This window comes from Myotis myotis, unplaced genomic scaffold (assembly GCF_014108235.1).
Source record: "Myotis myotis isolate mMyoMyo1 unplaced genomic scaffold, mMyoMyo1.p scaffold_m19_p_1, whole genome shotgun sequence".
In the NCBI taxonomy this organism is placed as follows: domain Eukaryota; kingdom Metazoa; phylum Chordata; class Mammalia; order Chiroptera; family Vespertilionidae; genus Myotis; species Myotis myotis.
Window position 1 is genome coordinate 2,573,162 of NW_023416313.1, and position 19,959 is coordinate 2,593,120.

At 52.5% G+C, this 19,959-nt stretch overlaps 1 protein-coding gene across 15 annotated transcripts in view; it reads right to left on the reverse strand.

Annotated features, from left to right (window-relative positions):
- Positions 1 to 19,959, reverse strand: part of LOC118666255 (TBC1 domain family member 14) — a 168,432-nt gene that overhangs the window by 7,391 nt on the left and 141,082 nt on the right. For 12 of the 15 annotated variants that reach the window (XR_004970921.1, XM_036328279.1, XM_036328299.1 and 9 more), the window contains 8 exons: positions 12,483 to 12,601; positions 10,899 to 10,981; positions 8,900 to 9,017; positions 7,049 to 7,155; positions 5,878 to 5,958; positions 4,756 to 4,850; positions 2,288 to 2,359; positions 1,084 to 1,212 (listed from right to left, as the gene is read on the reverse strand). Coding sequence is in view for 14 of the 15 variants with exons in the window: in XM_036328279.1 (XP_036184172.1) it covers positions 1,084 to 1,212; positions 2,288 to 2,359; positions 4,756 to 4,850; positions 5,878 to 5,958; positions 7,049 to 7,155; positions 8,900 to 9,017; positions 10,899 to 10,981; positions 12,483 to 12,601 (804 nt within the window). In the remaining variant the exon portion in view is untranslated. Of the gene's footprint in view, positions 1 to 1,083; positions 1,213 to 2,287; positions 2,360 to 4,755; positions 4,851 to 5,877; positions 5,959 to 7,048; positions 7,156 to 8,899; positions 9,018 to 10,898; positions 10,982 to 12,482; positions 12,602 to 18,577; positions 18,714 to 19,959 lie in introns of those variants that run through there. The other 3 variants (XM_036328416.1, XM_036328289.1, XM_036328307.1) reach the window with 3 other exon arrangements.

The window sequence follows — 19,959 nt, forward strand, 5'->3', positions numbered from 1 at the left end:
ACCATCTCTGTTATTATAAATAATTATAAATACTTGTGTGACACCATCTTTGTTATTATAAATAATTATAAATACTTGTGTGACAACCATCTTTGTTAATGCTTGGTCCCGGGTTGGACTTCCTTAGATTCCTACAAGCAGAATTACATACCAACACCATTTACCGCTATTGATACTTAATACCAAGTTTCTTCCAGAAGAATTCTGCCAATTATACTTCCCCTAACAGCCACCCACTTAGCAACAGTTTTAAAATACTTTTTGTTTAATATATGTACTGCCTGAACAGGAAATGAAATACTCAGGAGGCTTTAAGATATTAAAGAGGGAACATCCCTGGCTGACCTAAACGCTCAGATCAGCTGGTCTAGCAGTACTGGTGAGAACTCTGAGCCAGCTCTCAGCAAGTCAATGCAATACTAACGCAAAAGCTGATGGGTCTGTCAGGGGGCGCCATCCTCTGGCCTCAGAAAGAACAGGGCTGAGGAGGCAGGACGGGGGCCTGGGCTCCTCCCTCACCAGCTGTGTGCCCTGAACGGGAGCCTCCCCGCCCCATCGGGCCATGCAGCCATCTGTGTGCATAATGCGTGGCACGGATTCAGCTCAGTAAATGAAACCTGGACTGCCCAGTGCCCAGCCACGCACTGAACGCACTGCTGCCTCCGTCCACACAGGAGCTGCCCTTACAGGCTCTCCTGTCTGTGTGTGAGCGCACCGCACGGAGCGTGCCCCGACGTCACGGAGCAGCACGATGGCTCAGCTCCGCCACATCCATGCGCAGACCACACAAGGAGACTGCGCCACACAAAGCAGGCATGTTTGTGCACGAGCTGCCCTCCCTGGTGTGGAGAATGTATTTTCAGAAACGCTTTCTGAAAAGCTGTCTTCAGAAAGTCATACATATGGCTATTAGCTACGTGTTTTTAAAATCCAACACAATGCCCCAAATACCTCCCACTTCTACAGTGCTTTCTCTAACTCCCTCTTTGGGGGGGGGGGGGTGTTCTTTTCCACTGAAAAGACGGCTGACTGGGCGGTTCTTGCTGGGTGAAGACACCGCGCCAGGCACACAGGGATACTCACAAGGCCATGGTCCACTCGGAAAAACGCCATTTGACAGGGTTTATTCAAAAGATTAGAAAACGCAATGAAGGCATCTGCAGTGTCTAAGTTCAGGATCAGCACTGCGGCGATGAAGGACATGCCCTGCACCTGTGGGAAGGAGGGGGTTAAATGTGCCTCGGCCTGCACGGCCAGACAGTGCTCTCATTTCATGACGAGGAGTCCAGATGCCCTTGTGCTGGAAGCCACCCACCCACGACCTCCCCCAAAGCTGAGCGACAGCCTGGATTGGACCTGCTCTTGCCAGGAAGCCCTGCGCGGCCACATCAGCGGCCTGCCTGCTCTCTCACCCCACCCCACGTCCCCTGAAACACCACACCTGCCCCTCCCTCCGCATCCGCCACCTGGGACACTGCCCCTGACTCGGCTGCCTCGTGATAGAGATGTGTGTCTATCGCAGTGATGGCGAACCTTTTGAGCTAGGCGTGTCAGCATTTGGAAAAACCCTAACTTAACTCTGGTGCCGTGTCACATATAGACATTTTTTGATATTTGCAGCCATAGTAAAACAAAGACTTATATTTTTTATATTTATGTTATATATTTAAATGCCATTTAACAAAGAAAAATCAACCAAAAAAAATGAGTTCGCGTGTCAGAGGTGTCATAGGTTCGCCATCACTGGTCTATCGTAACGCGCTACACCTGGCACCATGCACAGGCATCGGCTTAGCGCATACACAGCAGCACAGTTTTAAAATGGTTACTGCTAAAGGCTTTTCTTCATTTAATGCTGAGAAAATCACATGCGAAAAGCGAAAATCAAATCGAATGACAATGTGAGGAAGCCACAGGCAGCTGTGTCTGCCGGGTCCCTTACAGCGGTTCTCAACCTGTGGGTCACGACCATTGGAAAACACATATAGCATATCAGATATTTACATTACGATTCATAACAGTAGCAAAATTACAGTTATGAAGTAGCAACGAAAATAATTTTATGGTTGGGGGTCACCACAACATGAGGAACTGTGTTAAAGGTCGTGGCATTAGGAAGGTTGAGACCCACTTCCGGGAGAAGCAGGCAGCTCGCTGCTGGGAGACTTCTCCTGCCCCACAGAAAAAAGGGCATTCGCCTTGCCCTCCGCAGCAAAGATGTCCTGGCAATATCCCGACTTTCTTTTGAAAATGTAAGACACGATAAAATACTGAAAAGTTCACTTACATAGCCCACATCCGGTCGGTAACAAGTATAAGCGCCCAACACACTGTGCAACATGTCATGATACGGGCCGCCCTGAAAGGATCAACACACCAAAGGACACATGCAGTCTGGTTAGCGCCCGGACGGCCTCGGGCGCCGCCCCCGCCCGCCCCCGCCCCCGCCCCCGGAGTGCAGGGAGTCGCGGCCAAGCAGAGGCCGGCAGCTCTGCGTGTATTACGTAACTTCACAAATGAGCTACCAACCCAGTTAGAAGCGAGTCTGCAGCCAATCCATCTACCAAGCTGCTCTGAGAAAGCTGGTGGGTCAGGCCTGAGCCAGAAAAATACCCCTCACTTAGCTCCTGCTGCATAATCACATCCCCTTCCGAGCTCGAGGGCAACCAGGTGCCAGGGTTCGGCAGGCAGGGCAGTGGCCGTTGTCCCGACCGCCCCCAGCCGCGCCGCGCACCCTGACCCTCCCCGCCCATCACGCCTTAGTATCTTCTCCGCTTTCCGATCTGGCGGGTTTAGAGAATACACCTCCATCTTCAGCCCTGACAGCCTCCATTTTAACCCAAACACCCTCCCAGCTCCCCATGTGCTCCTGTAACGCCTTCTCAACATTTAGGTGTGGCAGTTTATCTTCTGTTGAGCACAGAAGAAAGCAGGGGCCTTACACTGCTGTCCCGTGTCTGAGCTGTGAAGGGGCTGGCTCAGTCTACATCACACACTTACTGTCCCCACCTTCCATGTGCCTAGTTAACATAAGGAATGGAAAGTGGACATGGATCCTGGCCAGTGTGGCTCAGAGGTTAGAGCATCGGGCTATGCACCAAAGGGTCCCAGATTAGCTCCCAGCCCTGGTCAAGGTGCGCGCAGGAGGCAACCAATCCATGTGTCTCTCTCACATTGATGTTTCTGTCTCTCTCCCCCTCCCTTCTACTCTCTTTCAATGGAAAAAATATATATACTCAGATGAAGATTTTAAAAAAAGCATACATGGTGCATGACTAGGAAGTCATGCACAGGTGACTACCATAGCTTACAAATGAACGCCACGGCTCAAACCATCACATTCTGGCATAAAAAGAAGAGACACTTCCAGAACACAAAGGGGCAAAGAGGAGAACACAGCAATGGGAGGAAAAAAGACGCCATCCAGGATGAGAGGGCGGAAGAAGGGGACAGGGAGGGGCCCACCTGAGGCGACATCATCGGCAGCAGGTCCCATCTGGTCCAAGGCCAGAGGAGCACAAGAGCGCTGCACTGAACTCTTCTTAAAGCTGAGTGTTTTCAACTCAGCAGATTCCCACCAGGGTGATTATGTCCTTTCCAAGGGCACTAATGTCCCCTCCTTGGTGACAAGGTGGTGCAGTCGCTGACAGGTCCCTATTTTAAACGCCCTAACTAGTTCTGGACGCCTCGCTGTGGCCCTGCTCTCCACCCACCCTTTGTTGCTTTCAGATTGCCCGTGTATGAAACCTAGAACTTTGGGAACCACAGGCAGAGAAAGACACACTCACTGGAACCCGGAGGGAAGGAGAAAAGCCATCTGGCCCCAATCCCACCCAAAAGAGACTCCTAAGCTGCTCCTCCTCCTCTTTCTGCACCAAGATAATCCCCTGTGACCCCCAAAGTCCATGAAGCTTGATGCTCCACGGAGCACATCTGGGCCCGGGCGTGGGAAAGACGGACCTCAGCCGCCCAGGCGTCAGCCCCTCAGGACCGGGTCCAGGTGCCTGCTCGCCCTTCAGCCGCAGCGCTGCCCTCCCACTCTCCTCCAGAGCAGGGACAGTCAGAGCAGTCAGAGCAGCCAGGCAGTAAGAAGGGCCCACAGCACTGAACTGCACGCCTCTGGCTGTCCCTCTAGTGAGGTTCTCTCTCCCGAAGGAGCCCCTGGCCCGTCAGTGTCCGATGTTTCCATTCCAGACCTTCTGCCAAGTGTCCCTCCACTCTCTGGCGGGCTGTCATTCACACCTAGTCCAGCACAGCCCTAGAGCCGCTCCCAGGGACACCGATCTGACCCTCATCCCTGACCCTCCCCACGCCGCACTGCCAGGGAAGTGACCTTCACTCCTCTGCACTGTCACAGTGCCTGGGACACCCACATTTTTGCAGAGCCCAAGTGTCAAATGTCCACACCTCCTGCCGCATTCTAGGGGGCTGGTCCCTTAACTGACTTGTTCTAATTGAAGCGCTTCACTCTCCTGGTGCCCTGGTGCTGTGAGGTCTGGTGCTAGAGGCATGGGCGTACAGTCAGACTGGGCACAGCAGGGTTAGTCTGGAGGCTGTGAGGTGACTGGGCAGAGGCGGACGGGTCGGGAGAGACGCCTGTATTAACATGAGACCCACCCTCCCCCTGCTGGCCCTCTCTGGCCGCCCCTCCACCCAAAAACCCAAGTACTTTTCAACCTGATTACAATGAATGCAGATCAGCATCTGTGAATTTCAGACAAACATGCTTGAAAGCAACCAATCACCACCACCTACCTGCTGGAAAATGCAGAGGTTAGGGAATGTTCTAGAAATGTCCAGTTTAATCAGCTCCAGACTGGCTTCTCTGTCGGCTGCTGAGAACCCGGCATCTACCGAAAGACCAAGAGTCATGACCCCTCTCAGGGGCAGCGTGCGGGACCTCAGAGGCTCTGAGTCTTACAGGAGTGATCAGGGAACATGCTGCAGATGTCCCGGGACCTGGTGACAGCTCGGCCACCAGGGCGTAGAGCAAATATCAACAGCACTGGCTAACGCGAGACCGTCATGGGTATCTTCCGGAGTCTGAGGGAAGCCTCATGTGACACCACCTTCCAGGAGCAATCGGGGGAAGCGCTGAGAACCAACGCGTCCCAGGCACGGAAAGCACTGGGAATCGCGGTCTGACCCAGCACGGCCCTGGTGTACCGCAGAATACACGGGGGTGTGGCAGCGCGACGCTCGTGCGCCGTTTCTAACAGACGCTCAGGAATAGCCTGGCTTCTGTTTCTTTTACTTTAGTGTCACCCAGATGGCGTCAAAGGTCAGGAAAGAAGATACCACTGAACCGACAGCAGTGTCATTCTGTGTGGGGGAGATTCTAAGTGTGACCCAGCAAACACGCAGTGCTCCGTCTTCAAGCAGCTCAGATGCTGCCCTGGACGCCGACGCTCAAGTGACCCGGGTTCCAGGCTGCTGCCGCCTCGTGAATGGGAACGAGGGAGCACAGTGGTTACCACCGGCCCTCCAGCGTGTCCAGACACAAACACTTCTCCAGACCTGGAGTGTTTTCTTTCTTATGAAAATTTCTTCTTTAAGTTGTTTGCCCTGAAAAATCCCTTTTCCAGCCCTTGGCCCTGTGGCTCGGTTGGTTGGAGCATTATCCATACACCAAAAAGTTTCGGGTTCAATCCCCCGTCAGGGCGCCTATGGGAAGCAAGCAATCAATGTATCTCTCTCTCTCTCTCTCTCTCTAAAAATCAAGGAAAACGTATCCTTGGGTGAGGATTTAAAAACAAACCACCCTTTTCCAGGCAGCTGCTTGTAAGCTCGCACCACGCACCGCCTCAGAGAAGCGACCTGTGTTGGGTGGAGCGGTGCCCTGCTGACCGAGCCGCCGCCAGCCCGCGCCCCACGTACCTTCACTGTCCACGTCGGGGCCGCCCGCGCTGAAGCACCGCCACCTCTCCTTGGCTCGGGCGAGGCAGATGTGGAAGAGCTCTGGAAGAGAGGCCTCGGCTGAGCATGGGCACACACACACGCTCCTCAGAATGCCAGGGGCACACCACTGCCTCAAGTTCAACTACATACGGAAGGTCCTTCTGTTGTCTAAGGACACCAGCCACCATTCACAGAGACAGACCCACACACACCACAGTGCGGGTGTTTACTTCTATGTACGGCCGCCAGGCACGGCTGTCTGGTTTGTGAGTCCATCACTTGTACCATCTGTGAGCTCTTTGGGGTAAGATGGTCAACTTGTGGCAGGTATGGATTAGCCAAAAATGGAGCTTGAGGAGGTCACCTCCAACAAACGCCAGTGACACGCCCTCCAGCTGGCATTACTCAGGCTGCAATCGTGGGCGGATGATGTCTCCCAAGGTAAGAACAATAGTTACAGGAACCCCAGGTGCACAGAGCAGACACAAATCAATCTGCCCTAAACGCAAAGGCCTTCCATCGCTACCAGCAACTCCGGGCATTTACTGGGTACATATAACATAAAGGAGATGAGGAGACAGGGAGGAAAAAGGAACAACTCCCAGTTATAAGGCGCTTAACTGCGAGTCTGCGAGCCCCTGGCCTACCTCACCTGTGCTGGGCACAAAGTCAGGGGAGCGCAGGTGGAGGAGAGGTACACGCACACTGAATGAACGCACACGGCAAGACACAGACAGCCCTAGGAAAGGCGAGTCCAGATCTCACCTCCCCTCTACTCTGAAGCTACTAGAACCTCAAGCACCCAGTTGGGCACAGTGTATTGTCCCTCTAGAGGTGCTTCCATATCAGCTGCCTGTGGAACAATGCCACAGAAAACAGCAGCGCCCAAAGACAACCGGCACCCCAGAGTGCAACCTGCACCCCAGAGCACAACCACGTGCCCCCACCGCACACCGAGACCAGGCTGGCTCCCTACAGGTGGCTGAAGCTCCTGGAGGACAGGCACCTGGCCTCTCACAGCTTCTGCAATGGTGTCCTTTCTGCTGAGAGCAGGGCAGAGGGACAGGAGAAGCCATAGGACCTGGCCGGAGGGGACGGCGGGGGGGGAGGGAGGGGGAAATTCCTCGAGCCTTCAAGCGCAAGCACTCACCATGGGTGATGTTTAACTCGTTGCCAATGGCTAAGCTCCAGACTTTGCCTCTCACACTGGGAGGGATCCCCTGCCACCACAGGTCCCGGACTTTTCTAGAGCACCACCTGGACAGAGAGGAAAACCAGTTTATGCAGCTGTTCTCCGTGAAGAAACATCTGCCACCTGGGTGCCTCCCCCAACCACAGGACAGGGGATATACAGGGATGTCGCAGCTCTGCCCTCAGGGGACTTAGGTCCAGTGTCCACAGAGACAAGATCAGTGCGCTCTCCACGGGGCACTACTGTGGCAGGTACGCCCAGGGCACTGCACGGGAGGGAGCAGCAGCACAAACCAGAGGGCCGGCACTATCCTGAGCTGAACCCTCAGTAACCCGTAGCAGTTTAAGCAGACGAAGGGTGGGAAGGGCTTTCTGAGCAGAAGGCACAGGATCCAGAACGGACCTCGCAGTGCAGGAACGGCTGCTAGCTGAGCGGGGGGGAGGGAGGGGGACAGGACTGCTGCGGAGCTGCAAGTGCAGGGCAGGTGGCACGCAGGGCACAGCTGCCAAGCTCTAATGGCAGAGCACTCTGCTACCTCAGCACGCTCTCCACTGCTCAGGCACTGAGGCCCTCTGCTCACAGTGGCTCACCGCCCGCATACTGGGACAAAGTCCAAAGACTCCCCTGTGCTCAACACAGCCCAGTGAGAGAGCACAGGCCGAGGCTGCAGAACAGGTCTGCACCCCAACTCCATGCTTCCCTGTGCAACCCCGAGCAAATGACTCCTCTCCAGCACCGACTGCAGAAAGCCTCCGTGAAGGGCGGCCGTGGAGCAGGACGATGCAGTGACACCCGGCCCCATGCCTGGCTCCTAGCTGGTGCGTCTCAGGCAGTGCCAAGCGCGGGCCTCTGGACCTCATCACACCCCGTCAGTGCGGATGGACCAGGGTGGGTCCTGCAGCCACAGAGGGGGACAGCCCCAGGTCCTGAGGACCTCACTCTTGTCGCTGAGTCCATTTGAGAAAAAAGTTTCCTGACTGTGTCCAGTCTCATAAAGGCACAGCCTAGAAATGCTTGGGAAATGCTTGTTTTCCTAGGGGACACCCGCAACGGGGCTGTCTGACCCCCTAATGAGATGGAGTGACACTCGGGGAAGTGCCAGGACTGAGTCCCCCACATCCCGACATCGGGTGCAGGCTGAAAGCGATGAGACGAGAAACTGGCACCCAAGCTTCCTGGCAACTCCTAGTGATGAGGGGAGGCCCACAAAGGGCCGCACACGGCCCTCCCCGCCTTGAACCCACAGGAAGAACTGTCCCCAGCTGTCCCACGGACGGAGAGATAACAGCAGCTGCCAGACTGCCCTGGGGGCTGTCATCAGAGAAGAGTCAGTCCCTACCCTCAGACAGAGGATGACAGCAATGCACCCAAGGGCATCTCCTCCAGCCCCTGGCCAGGAAGGGCTTCCCCACAGAAGACTGAGCTTCATACAACAGGGAGTGGGAGGGATCACAGGGCAAGAGCACTCCAGGCAGAGGGAACAGAGCAGGCAAAGGCCCTGAGGCTCCCTGATGAGAGCGCTCCATCCACTGCAGGAGAGATCGAAGGTGCGGCTCCCAGCCCGAGTCACTGAGATCTGAAGTGGGGGAGTGACACAGCCATGGGCTGCTGATCCCTCTGGAGGAGGACGGGGAACTGTCACAGGATCCAGATGAGGGACAACAGGCCTGAGCCTCAGCAGGGAAGGGAGAAGCTGCACACCTGACCCTACGTCCTTCCACCACAGGCAGGACGCTGACCGACATCGGTGCGGCCGCTCCTGGATCCCAGACGGACATGACAAAGCGCACCGCGCCCGTCCCAGCTTACATGGTTTCCCAGTTCGGCAAAATCTCATTATTCCACGTCAGGACAGCATTCCCGATGCTTTCTTCCTGCCGGCATCTTTCTTCCAGCTGCTTCTTCCTCCGCTGGGCTTCCTTCAGCTCTGGGAATCGCAACGGAGAAGAGGAAAGGCTCCGTTAACTGGCAGCCACCACTTCAAGTGGATGATTTTTCTCAGTCACGCAGCAAAGACCCCAGAGTGGCACTGACAGGGCCATGAGACCCACCCCTTCCCACCGTGGGCAGCTCAGAGGCGCGGTGTTACCATCTTTTAGTAAGCTTTTCAGGTGTAACATACAAACAGGAAAGCATACCAATAAAGCAGATCAATTATCACAAATAGGCCACCTCATGAAACTTCCACCGCAATCAAAGGACAGAGCACTGCAGACCCCAGAGGCGCCTCGTGAGCTCCCCGCCAGGCCCCTCCCAGCACAACTTGGAGCCTCCTGTCTCACAGCCCGAGCAGAACCCTTAATGTGCAATAGCAGCTATGGGAAATACCGTGCGTTAATTTACATATACTTTTGTGTGTTTTTATTGTGGTAAAATACACAAAACATAAAATTTACTGTTAACGATTTTAAGTATACAATTAGTGGCATTAAGCACATTCACATCATTACCCAACCATCACCAACATCGTCTCCAGAATTTTCTCAGCTTCCCAAACTGAAACTCAGCACCAATTAAACTCTAACTCCGCCGCATTCCCCCACACCCACCCAGCCCCTGGCAATCACCATACTTCCGTCTCTATGATTCTGCCTACCCTAAGGGCCCCATAGAAGTGGGATCACAGTGTTTATCTTCTTGACTAAGCATAAATCCTCAAGGTCCACCCGTACTGAGGCACATTCCAGAACTTCCTTACTTTTTAAGGCTGAATAATGTATAGACCACATTATGTTAATCACATTTTTTTTTAAATCCTTGTCATAGGATGTTGCAAGGCATTTTACCAAATCCTATCCCATCTTGTAAAAAAAGGAAACTCGCCCGGCCAGCATGGCTCCGTGGTTGAGCGTCAACCTATGAACCAGGAGGTCATGGTTCAATTCCCGGTCAGGGCACATGCCCGGGCTGTGGGCTCAATCCGCATTGGGGGGCATGCAAGAGGCAGCCTATCGATGATTCTCTCTCATCATTGATATCTCTCTCTCTCTCTCTCTCTCTCTCCACCACTTCCATCCTCTCTGAAATAAATAAAAATATATTTAAAATTAAAAAAAAAAAAAGGTCCTTAACCGGTTCGGCTCAGTGGATAGAGCGTCGGCCTGCGGACTGAAAGGTCCCAGGTTCGATTCCGGTCAAGGGCATGTGCCTTGGTGGCGGGCACATCCCTAGTAGGAGGTGTACAGGAGGCAGCTGATCGATGTTTCTCTCTCATCGATGCTTCTAACTCTCTATTCCTCTCCCTTCCTCTCTGTAAAAAATCAATAAAATATATTTTAAAAAAATAAAAATAAAAAAATAAAAAAAAAAAGGGAACTGAGCCCAGAGAGAGAGAGAGCTTTGCCCATCACTGCTGGCCGAGGCTTTCCGCAGTCCATACTCTTACCCTAGACCAGTGATGGCGAACCTTTTGAGCTGGGCGTGTCAGCATTTTGAAAAACCCTAACTTAACTCTGGTGCCATGTCACATATAGAAATTTTTTGATCTTTGCAACCATAGTAAAACAAAGACTTATATTTTTGATATTTATTTTATATATTTAAATGGCATTTAACAAAGAAAAATCAACCAAAAAAATGAGTCCGCGTGTCACTGCCCTCTCTCCTGGTGTCAAAATGCTAAGACCTTGAGTAAAGCTAGCAGGAATGACATGACAGAAGCACACACTTTTGTGGAAAACTATAAATTTCAAAATACGAAAGCCTTCACCACAGTTCAGGTTCAAGGGCCCCAGACAGGAAGAAGGAAATATCCAGACAGACACAGAGTCCTGTGCGGCCTTACGCACCCGCACACGTGGATCCTCACCTCGCTTTTTGGCCTGGACCACCATTTCTTCATACTGCTGCCTGTGCTTCTGAGCTTCTTCAGCTGGCTTCGCCGGGAGATTTCTTGATAGAAAATAAATGATTTTCCACCATTATGAATCCTATATAATAAAGAGCTAATATGCTAATTAGACTGGACGGCAGAACAACCTTCCAGAATGACCTTCTGGAAAAACCAGTGGGTAGGGCTACAGGGCCGCGAGGCAGCCCGAGCCACAAGGGCCGAGCCCCTTGCACGAATTTTGTGCATCGGGCCTCTAGTATCAAATAAAATTCTTTGAGAAACAAAACTTGAAGCATTACTAGTAAAAAGTAAATAAAAAAGCTCAAAAAATAAAACTAAACACATTAAGATGACAAAGACACAGCTCATTTATAAACTAAAAATATTTCTTACAAAAGTAAAATAAGCTCATGGTAAAAAATCTGAAGTATAAAGATCAGTAAAAAGAAGAAGGTACTAGTAACAATTACCCATCATTCCAAGAGATACACACTTAATCTTTTGGTGTTTTTCACCTTAGTTCCAAAGAAACTTTGATCTGACCACAATACACTAATAACTGTCGACACTTGTCCGGGAAGGAGGGACCCTAACAACATATAGGGTGCTAATGTGTGAACACATCTCCTGCCGGTTTGTAAGTGTGCTAGTTTCACACTGGGTATGCGGCTCATCGGTGTGTATACAAATGTATACCACAGCTCTGAGCATCTGAATGTGGTGAGCGGCTACGAATCCTGTTTGAAAAAATAAAATGCACGTTCTCCTTCAGAAATGGACAGTCCTCAAACAGATGGCCACCACCAGAGGAGGGGTGCTGGGCCGGCGGCTCCCGCAGGTCCTGAACAACCCAGCACTGGTCCAGGCAATGCTCCACAGGGCCGGCTGCCTCCAACACCCACCTCCAGGACCCTGCTGGTGTTCTCTTGCGTTACAGCCAGCCTACAGTTTACAATAGCTACTTACGTATTTGTAAAATGCTAAGTTAAATGAAACACCACCTGAATGGAAAATCCTAGGCAACACTTCCATGTTAAAGGACAGCTTTCCAAATCAGTCACTTACTATCCCTAGGACGCACGTTAATTAATATAGGAAATGAAGAGGAACTCGGCATTTTTTCTTGATGTTCATCCTCACCTGAGGATATTTTTTCCATTGCCCTTTTTTTTTTCTTTTAGAAAGAATGGAAGGGAGGGTAAGGAGGGGGGGAGGGAGGAAGACGGGGGAGAGGGAAAGAGAGAGAGAGAGAAACATCAATATGAGAGAGACACATTGATTGGTTGCCTCCCACACATGCTCTACGTGGCCGGGGATGGAACCTGCAACCCTGGTATGTGCCCTTGACCAGGAACTGAACCCATGACACCCTTCAGTGCACAGTCCGACATTCTAACCACTGAGCCACACTGGTCAGGGTGGAACTGGGCATTTTTAACGAGTGCTGTGGCTCACTCTTCTTCTCTCTGTGTCCCCAGTTCCCTTCTGATGAAAAGGTGCCTCATCAGCAAGGTGTTCTTATCCACTAAAGCCAACACCCAAGCTCTTCTTGGGACTCACGCTGGTCTGTCCTCCAGGATGAGTGCGGTGGTGGAAAGCGGCTCGAAGTCCAGATTCTTCCTCACATTCTGCTTTGGGGAGGGTGGCCTGCTAGCTCGTCCAGCCTGGTCTTCATATTCCTGGGACAAAGAAACCAGGGTTACCGCGGGCCTGCCAGCTCTGACATGACGACGCCCTGGGGAAGCAAGAGCGTGTGCCGTCCTTTAGGATGACTCTGAGGGTGACGAGCCTGCCACGGCAAGGGGGCCTGCAGCTCTGCAGCTTCTGTGCTGCTGAGCGACACCAGGACAGTGGATGCCCATGTTGGTGAGAAAGTCACCAGGACCTCCTCACCACGCTGCCCCTTCCCGAGGGCCCCAAGCATCGTCTCGTCTCCTCTGCTTCTCCTGTGAATTTTAACTGGTTATTACAGTGGCCACTGGGAATCTCAGAGCCAGACCAACAGCCAGTTTCAGCACTCACCTGACCTCCGGCCTCCTCTCATACCCTAAATTTCTAAGCCACTTCCTTCTACCCCATGGCATTTGATGCATATTTATTAGCTGTTCAAATATTTCCTGAAATGAGGAACAGGTTAAAATTTTTTGCATAAAGCTCTTTCATTTTCTTAAACCAGAAATATCAAAAAATGAAATCTTTAACATCGTACGAAGCCGTCACTGCGAGCTGCGACATGAGTAACTGTGCCAGGCCCTGGAAATCTGAGAGCGGCCCCCACGCTGCCAGGTCACAAAAGCTCAGTTGCACCTGGTGACCCACATTCCACACACCCAACCAGAAGAGCTCAGGAGAGCCAAGCACGTTGGCGCCAGAGTCCAGTTTCTGAACCTGTGTGCATGTATGTGTGTGTGCGTGCGCGCGTGTGTATACCCTTAGCTCTCTGAAAAAAAAGAAAAAGAGATATACAAAAACCCACACTATTCTCTTGCTGCCTGTTATGGACAAGGCTCTTGGGACCCTCCCATAAGAGAGGACAATCTAGCTGGGAAAACAGGACACCCAAATGTGTACTTAGCCTAAGACTAAAACAACTATTTCAACAACAGAAGCAGTATCATGAGTGCAAAGTGATTAACTGCTAAATGAATTTTATTGACACCAGCTGCCAAGAGGGGTGCTGCTGGCAAAATTATCTGGCAAGCAATTACTCTCAGCCAGAAAAGCCTACAGAGACTTCTAAAAGTGCAAAGGGAAAGTGATCTCCCCCAAATACGCAGGCTCCGCGAGGGTGTGCACCCCGAAGCAGGTGGATGGGAGAGTTTCTGAACATCTGGATGTACAAGTTTGGACGTCTTAACACTTCTTACCCTGACTTCAGTGGTTCCACTAAAATACTGAAATGACCTCCTTACCAAAAACTGAGACAACGGATGCCCTTGGCCATCAAGTCTAACATCCCAGCACCTACGTGTGCCAGGCGCTCTGCTGCAACCTAACAGCACCAGCTTCAGGAAGCTTCCAACCTGACGTCTGGGGGTCAAAACCTGGGATCTTATGGGAAACCCACCCAAAGCTGTGTGTTGAGAATGAGTGGGAGGCATGTCGCCTTTCAACAAGGATTAGTAACGACTGCCCCACAAGGTGCTACTGATGGGCTGACCCTGGTCTAGTGAACTCTAGGCCAGGCCCAAAGGTGTTAGCCCGGAAGAGGGATGTGCCAGAACCTGGACGCCCGTTTCCATTTGCTCTTGTGGGCGTTACTCGTCGTCTCACTTTATGTCCGTAACAAGCTCCATGGCAAGTGTGAGCCCATTTTACAGGTATGGTAGCTGACCTGCCCTCAAGGACAAAGCCAGCGGGGGACGGGGCCTGCAGGACTAAGGACCAGGGGAGGCTCCTGAGGCCGTGAGCACAGACAGCCCCTGGTGCAGAGAAGTGCTGCCCTGGTTGCTGGGTGCCACGACCCTTCTTCCCCTCGGACCTGACAACTGTACGCAGCAGAAAAGATACTCTGGGGCCAGACCCCAAGCAAGGAGCCCTGCGAACAGCACACACGGGAAGAGGAGAAGTAAGTGAATTAAAGGCCTTGCCTCATGCCCAACACAACTAGGTCTCTCAGGTTAGAGCTCTGAGGCTCTATTACTAAGAAGCAGCAATGGCCGCTGAGGTTAAGCAGCTTGTCAAGGGCTTTATGGGCGCTGAGTTGGCTCAACTTCCCTTTCACGCGAGCCCTCTGAGGGAGGAGCTGCCATGGTCCCCAGGTCACACATCGGGAGGTGGAGGCCCGCAGCGGCCATGACTCCTGCTGGGGAGCTGGGATCAGCCGCGGAGCCTTCTGGCTCTGCAGCCACGATTCTCAGCGACGGCCACACTCCAAAACTCCTGCAGCCACTCACAGGCAGGGTCCAGGTGATGTAGTCACTCACGCTCAGTCTGAAAAAGCTTTGCAACGACGATGGACACCTGTGCTACTGAACTCAGCGTACATGCAGGGCAAAGCTCACGTTGTAATCACACAGAGCATTACATGATGAGAAAGCAAACAAAAGCAGAGGAGGCCTGGCCCCTGTCCACATTGGAAATCCCAGGGACAGCCTTTCCAGAACTGGAAGCAGCACTTCACAACAGGAATGGCACCGGAAGTTGCTGCGGGTCCTGCTCCAAACCCAGTTCTCCCACAGCGACCTCGAGGTCAACAGTGAGCTCCAAACCAGACAAGCAGCCTCAGTAACAACAAGGAGGTCCCACAGGTCTTGTGTGTATGGTGGGGGTGGGGGTGGAGGTGGGTGCAGTGGCAAGAAGCTTCTGGAAAATAACTTTCAGTTGTGGGTTATCGATGTTGGGGTCAGCACGGGATGTGGCGAGAACTAGGGCTTTGGAAGCAAAAGGACTTGGCTCTACCAGCGGCTCTCAACCTGTGGGTCGCGAACAATGAAAATACATCCTGCATATCAGATATTTACATTATGATTCATAACAGTAGCAAAATTACAGTTGTGAAGTAGCAACGAAAATAATTTTATGGTTGGGGGTCACCACAACATGAGGAACTGTATTAAAGGGTCGCGGCGTTAGGAAGGTTGAGAACCACTGCCTGAGTAAGCCCGGGCTCTGACCTTAGGCAAATCATCTGGCTTTGCTTCTGTCTCAGCGTCTGTTTCCTCATATAAAACGAGAGCAGCCATGAGCACTCCCGTGACGATGACATGGCATAGGCCACATGCGCCCTTTCTGTGTGCGGGCAAGTGTCAGGGCAGTCCCAGCCTCAGCCCACCTTATCCTTCCAAAGTTTCTTCTCTTCCTGGGACCCTTCTGGGACCATGTTTTGAAGTCTCTTGGTTTAACCCAGTGACAATGCCCTTCATTGTTGTGCTCATCAGCAGCCCTGTGAACTCATCAGTACAAATCGCCCATTCAAGCAACGGCAACGGATTCCAACGCCTGCTCAGAAGGAATTTAGAGCAGGGCTCTTCAGTCTAGCAAATCCGCTGAAGTGGTCACGCCAGCATTTTTTAAAATCTAACAATAAAGAGCATCAGAGTGCACATAGTAAGGCCAGTTTGCTTCCATTCTAAACCCAGTTTTATCTGCGTGCTGAGTTGAATTGTTTAACAGGGTTGGGGGTGGAGGGTGGCACATCAGAAAGGTTTGCAAGCCACTAATTTAGAAGCATAGTAGGCCAAGTCCCTGCTCTGAGTGGTTCATCAAGTACCCTGCTGGGAAGACAAGACCAACACCAACGAGACAACAGCAAATGAAATGTGCTGCATCTCACCAGGGGCCAGGTGGTGGGGGAAGCAGCTGGCAGGGGTAAATGAGCAGGACCTCACTCCACACAGGGCCAGGAGCGGAACAGATTTAGCCGTCAGGGGAAGGCGGAAAGGGCCTCTGTAGTGAGGGGCCACAGGCCCAGCCTGCAATGTTTCACTCTAGTAGGGGCAGGTAAGACGCCAGCAGAGGCTAGGAATCCAGGGCAGACCATGGAAACTGCCGGGAGAGAGTAAGTCTCGTGCCACGGGAGCCCGAGGACAGGGTGCCCATGGATGGGGAACAGAGGAAAGCAGCTCATCTGAGTGGACAAAGGACAGGAGCCCCAACAGCACAAGCAGCAGCCTAGAGTGGGCTTACCCACGGGTAGCGAGCACTGAGACGGAGCACGGTGCTGAGTCAAAGCTGTTTTGCTCTGAATTTTAAGGGCTCAACACAAGCCACCTAGAGCTGGCGAACAAGACGAGTAGGCTGAGAGCTGGGCTGCTACAGCGCCAGAAGCCGACTGTGGGCGTGGTGAGCCTGTCACTGCACCCACGGCGGGGTCTGCAGGGCCGTGTCTACAGCACGCGTGATCCGAGCAGTGCGCAAGGCAGGACAAGGGCACTGGCTCCTGCATGAAGTGTATCCTTTGCCAGTTAAAAAAGACAAAACACAAAGCCTACCTCAGCGAACATTTGTTTTAAGAGAACAAAGGATAAGATTCTCAGACAATGAAGGTAACGTGTTCCTGGCAGGATGACTAGAGGGCCATCAACGCTACTCACTGAGCTGTGGAGTGCTGTAAAGATGGCCGCTTCTGCTACACTCCTGGCCAGTAGCGCTCTGGCTTCTGGGAAAGCTACCTTAGCCAGAGGCAGAAAGGCTCATCAGTCAAAACCTGTGTTTAAGTCTTTGACTCACTGTACCCAGTATCATGATTCACCTTTTAAAATAATGATGAGGGTTCTGGAGGTATGCTGGAATAAAGTATGGCGGGCCGCCCCATGTAGTACCTATTAAAAGACTGGTGTGAACCGACGCCAGGGACAGCACAGCACCACCTCTGCACAGGCCGAGGGCCCAGGCAGCCTGCAGGGGAAGCTTGGGTGGGTGGGTGGGTGGAGGAGCAGCAGGCCTGGGTGGGATCAGTGCCACCAGCAGCCTGACCTTGAGCACATCCCTTCACCCTGTTTCCTCATTTATTAAATGAGAAGATTAAATGAGAATGAGTTACATAGACACATAGCCACAGCAGGTGTACAATGACAGGAGTATTACTGTCACTGCATTACTACAAAATTATATATATATATATAAATTTCAGAGAGGAAAGGAGAGAGAAAGGCAGAAACATCAATGATGAGAGAGAATCATTAATCGGCTGCTTCCTGCATACCCCCTACTGGGGATCGAGCCCGCAACCTGGGCATGTGCCCTCCCTGATGGGGAATCCAACTGTGACCTCCTGGTTCATAGGCTGACGCCCAACCACTGATCCACACCTGCTGGGCCAAAATTACTTTTCACAGTATTCCCATTAAGATACTTAACAGATTGTGGTGAAGTCCCGGAACACAGCAGCTGATCTCACTGCCATTTGTAACAAGCAATTGGGGGGGGGGGGCCGCATTGTTTTAGAATCTGACATGAGACCTGTTTTGTTTTGCCATTTTGGGTGGGGAAGAGTGGCTTGTGCAGTCTTACAAATGCTTAGCTTTCCAAGGCAGACCTGGTGACCACCGCAGCTTGATCTCACACTAAGAAGGAACCCAAGGCTTTCTCATACTTTAATTCTTTTATCTGCTTACCACGCAGTATTTTCCCAGAAAGCATTCTCTAAGTTACTGGGAATGTTGGCATTTGGGAAATCACAGGAGACCTTTTTAAACTGTCATATTCCTTAGAAAACATCTAGAACACAAAGTGACTATGTGGGCTAGTGGAGAGCATGTACTCAGCCTGATCTGTGGGCTTTCACAAGGCTGGCTGCTGCTGCGATGTGACCTGACTCGGACCCAGAGCACACAGGGCACAGGCTGACGGCCATACAAAGGCCTCCCAGGGTGGCAGGCAAGGCCGTCCTGGCCTCTAAGAGATGCCTGGCCGCGGCTGACCTGAATCTGGGAACAGGACGCCATCCCATTTGGGGTGAGAATTAGGGCACATCGCGGTTCTCTCTCTTGGAGCCTCTCACCACACCCATGGAAGCCGAGCCGGCTAGGAAATCATATGGAAGCACAGACACAAAGCATGGACGGAGGAGGGAGGCGCAGCGCCGGCCCATGCAGGCGTCACGGTGGGACAGATGAATGTGACACATGCATACGGGCGCACCCACGTCGGAGCCTCCGGCCGAGGACAGGCGGGCAGGCCTCGGAGGGGCGCGGGCGCCCGGCCCCACTCACCATGAACGCCGCGGGGCTCAGAGGCGCGCGGCCGGCGGCTCCATGCCCGAGAGCGAGCGGGGCTCCGGCGGGACCTCGGGCGGCGGCTCCGGCGCAGCGGGCGGGGGCGGCAGGCCGATCAATCGCGCGCAGATGCGGCGCAGCTGATCCGCGCGCTCCGTTTCAGCGCGTCAGGCCTGGCTGGTGGGGACCCTGGGCGCTGGGGGGCGGCGCGCAGACCGGTAGACTCCGGGTTCCCCCAGGTCCCGCCAGCTGGGGAAGGTGGCACGGAGCCCTCAGGCACCTGGCATGCGGATGCAGGGCACGCTTAGCCCGTCCGACCCGGGCCTCGCTGCTCACATCCGCGCCTTCAGCTGCACCCTCAGCAGAGACATCGCAGGAGAATGTACGTTGTCAAGGAGAGCCAGCCAGCACCCAACCCCACACAGCGAAGCCCTGTCTTGTAGGACTTTTTAAAATGAGGAGTGTATATAACCAAGGGGAACTGCACAGAAAATATTAACACTGGACCCACTGCGTGGTGCGGTGATTCTGAGCAATTTTTACTCCGTGGTTCATGTTTTCCACAGTAAGATTAGTTCAACCAAAACACCAGGGACAAAACACAAAAACACATACTGATAGAAACATGGCCTGTGATACACTTCAGACCAGAGCTTCCCACTGTTTGTCAATCATACCTCCATTAAAAAAACTTGCCCTAGCTGGCTTGGCTCAGTGGATAGAGCGTCGGCCTGTGGACTGAAGGGTCACAGGTTTGATTTAGGATTTTAGGTCATATGCCTGGGTTGAGGGCTCCATCCCCCACAGGGGGCATGCAGGAGGCAGCCGATCAATGATTCTCTCTCATCGTTGATGTTTCTATCTCTCTCTCTCCCTCTCCCTTCCTCTCTGACATCTATATATATATAGATGTATATATTTTATATATATATATATATATATATATATATATATATATATATAAACTGTTTACAATCTGCATAGCTTCAAAGTTATTTCTGGTCCACCTGTGGGTCCACTGTCCCAGAACTGGACACACTGGGTCCTAGAGGCACGAGACCCTCCTGTGATGGAAATGGCCAGTCCCGGGACCATGGCGCCAGGCCACCCCAGCTGGTTTCTGGATAAGTAGCATCACCAAACCACCACCAGGAACCTCTTCAGCCAGATGAAGCCTGTGATGTGCACGAGGCTCTAAGAGACAGACAAGGACCGGTGGTGGCACGTACGCGGAGAAACTGGAATTGTCCCACGTCACTGGCAGCTGGAGCCATTTTGGAAAAGGGTGGCATTTCCTTGTATATTCAGTATGGACCTGCCACACTCCCTCCTACCCGAGAGAAGTAAGATACGCATCCACAGAAAGACTAGCGTGCAAG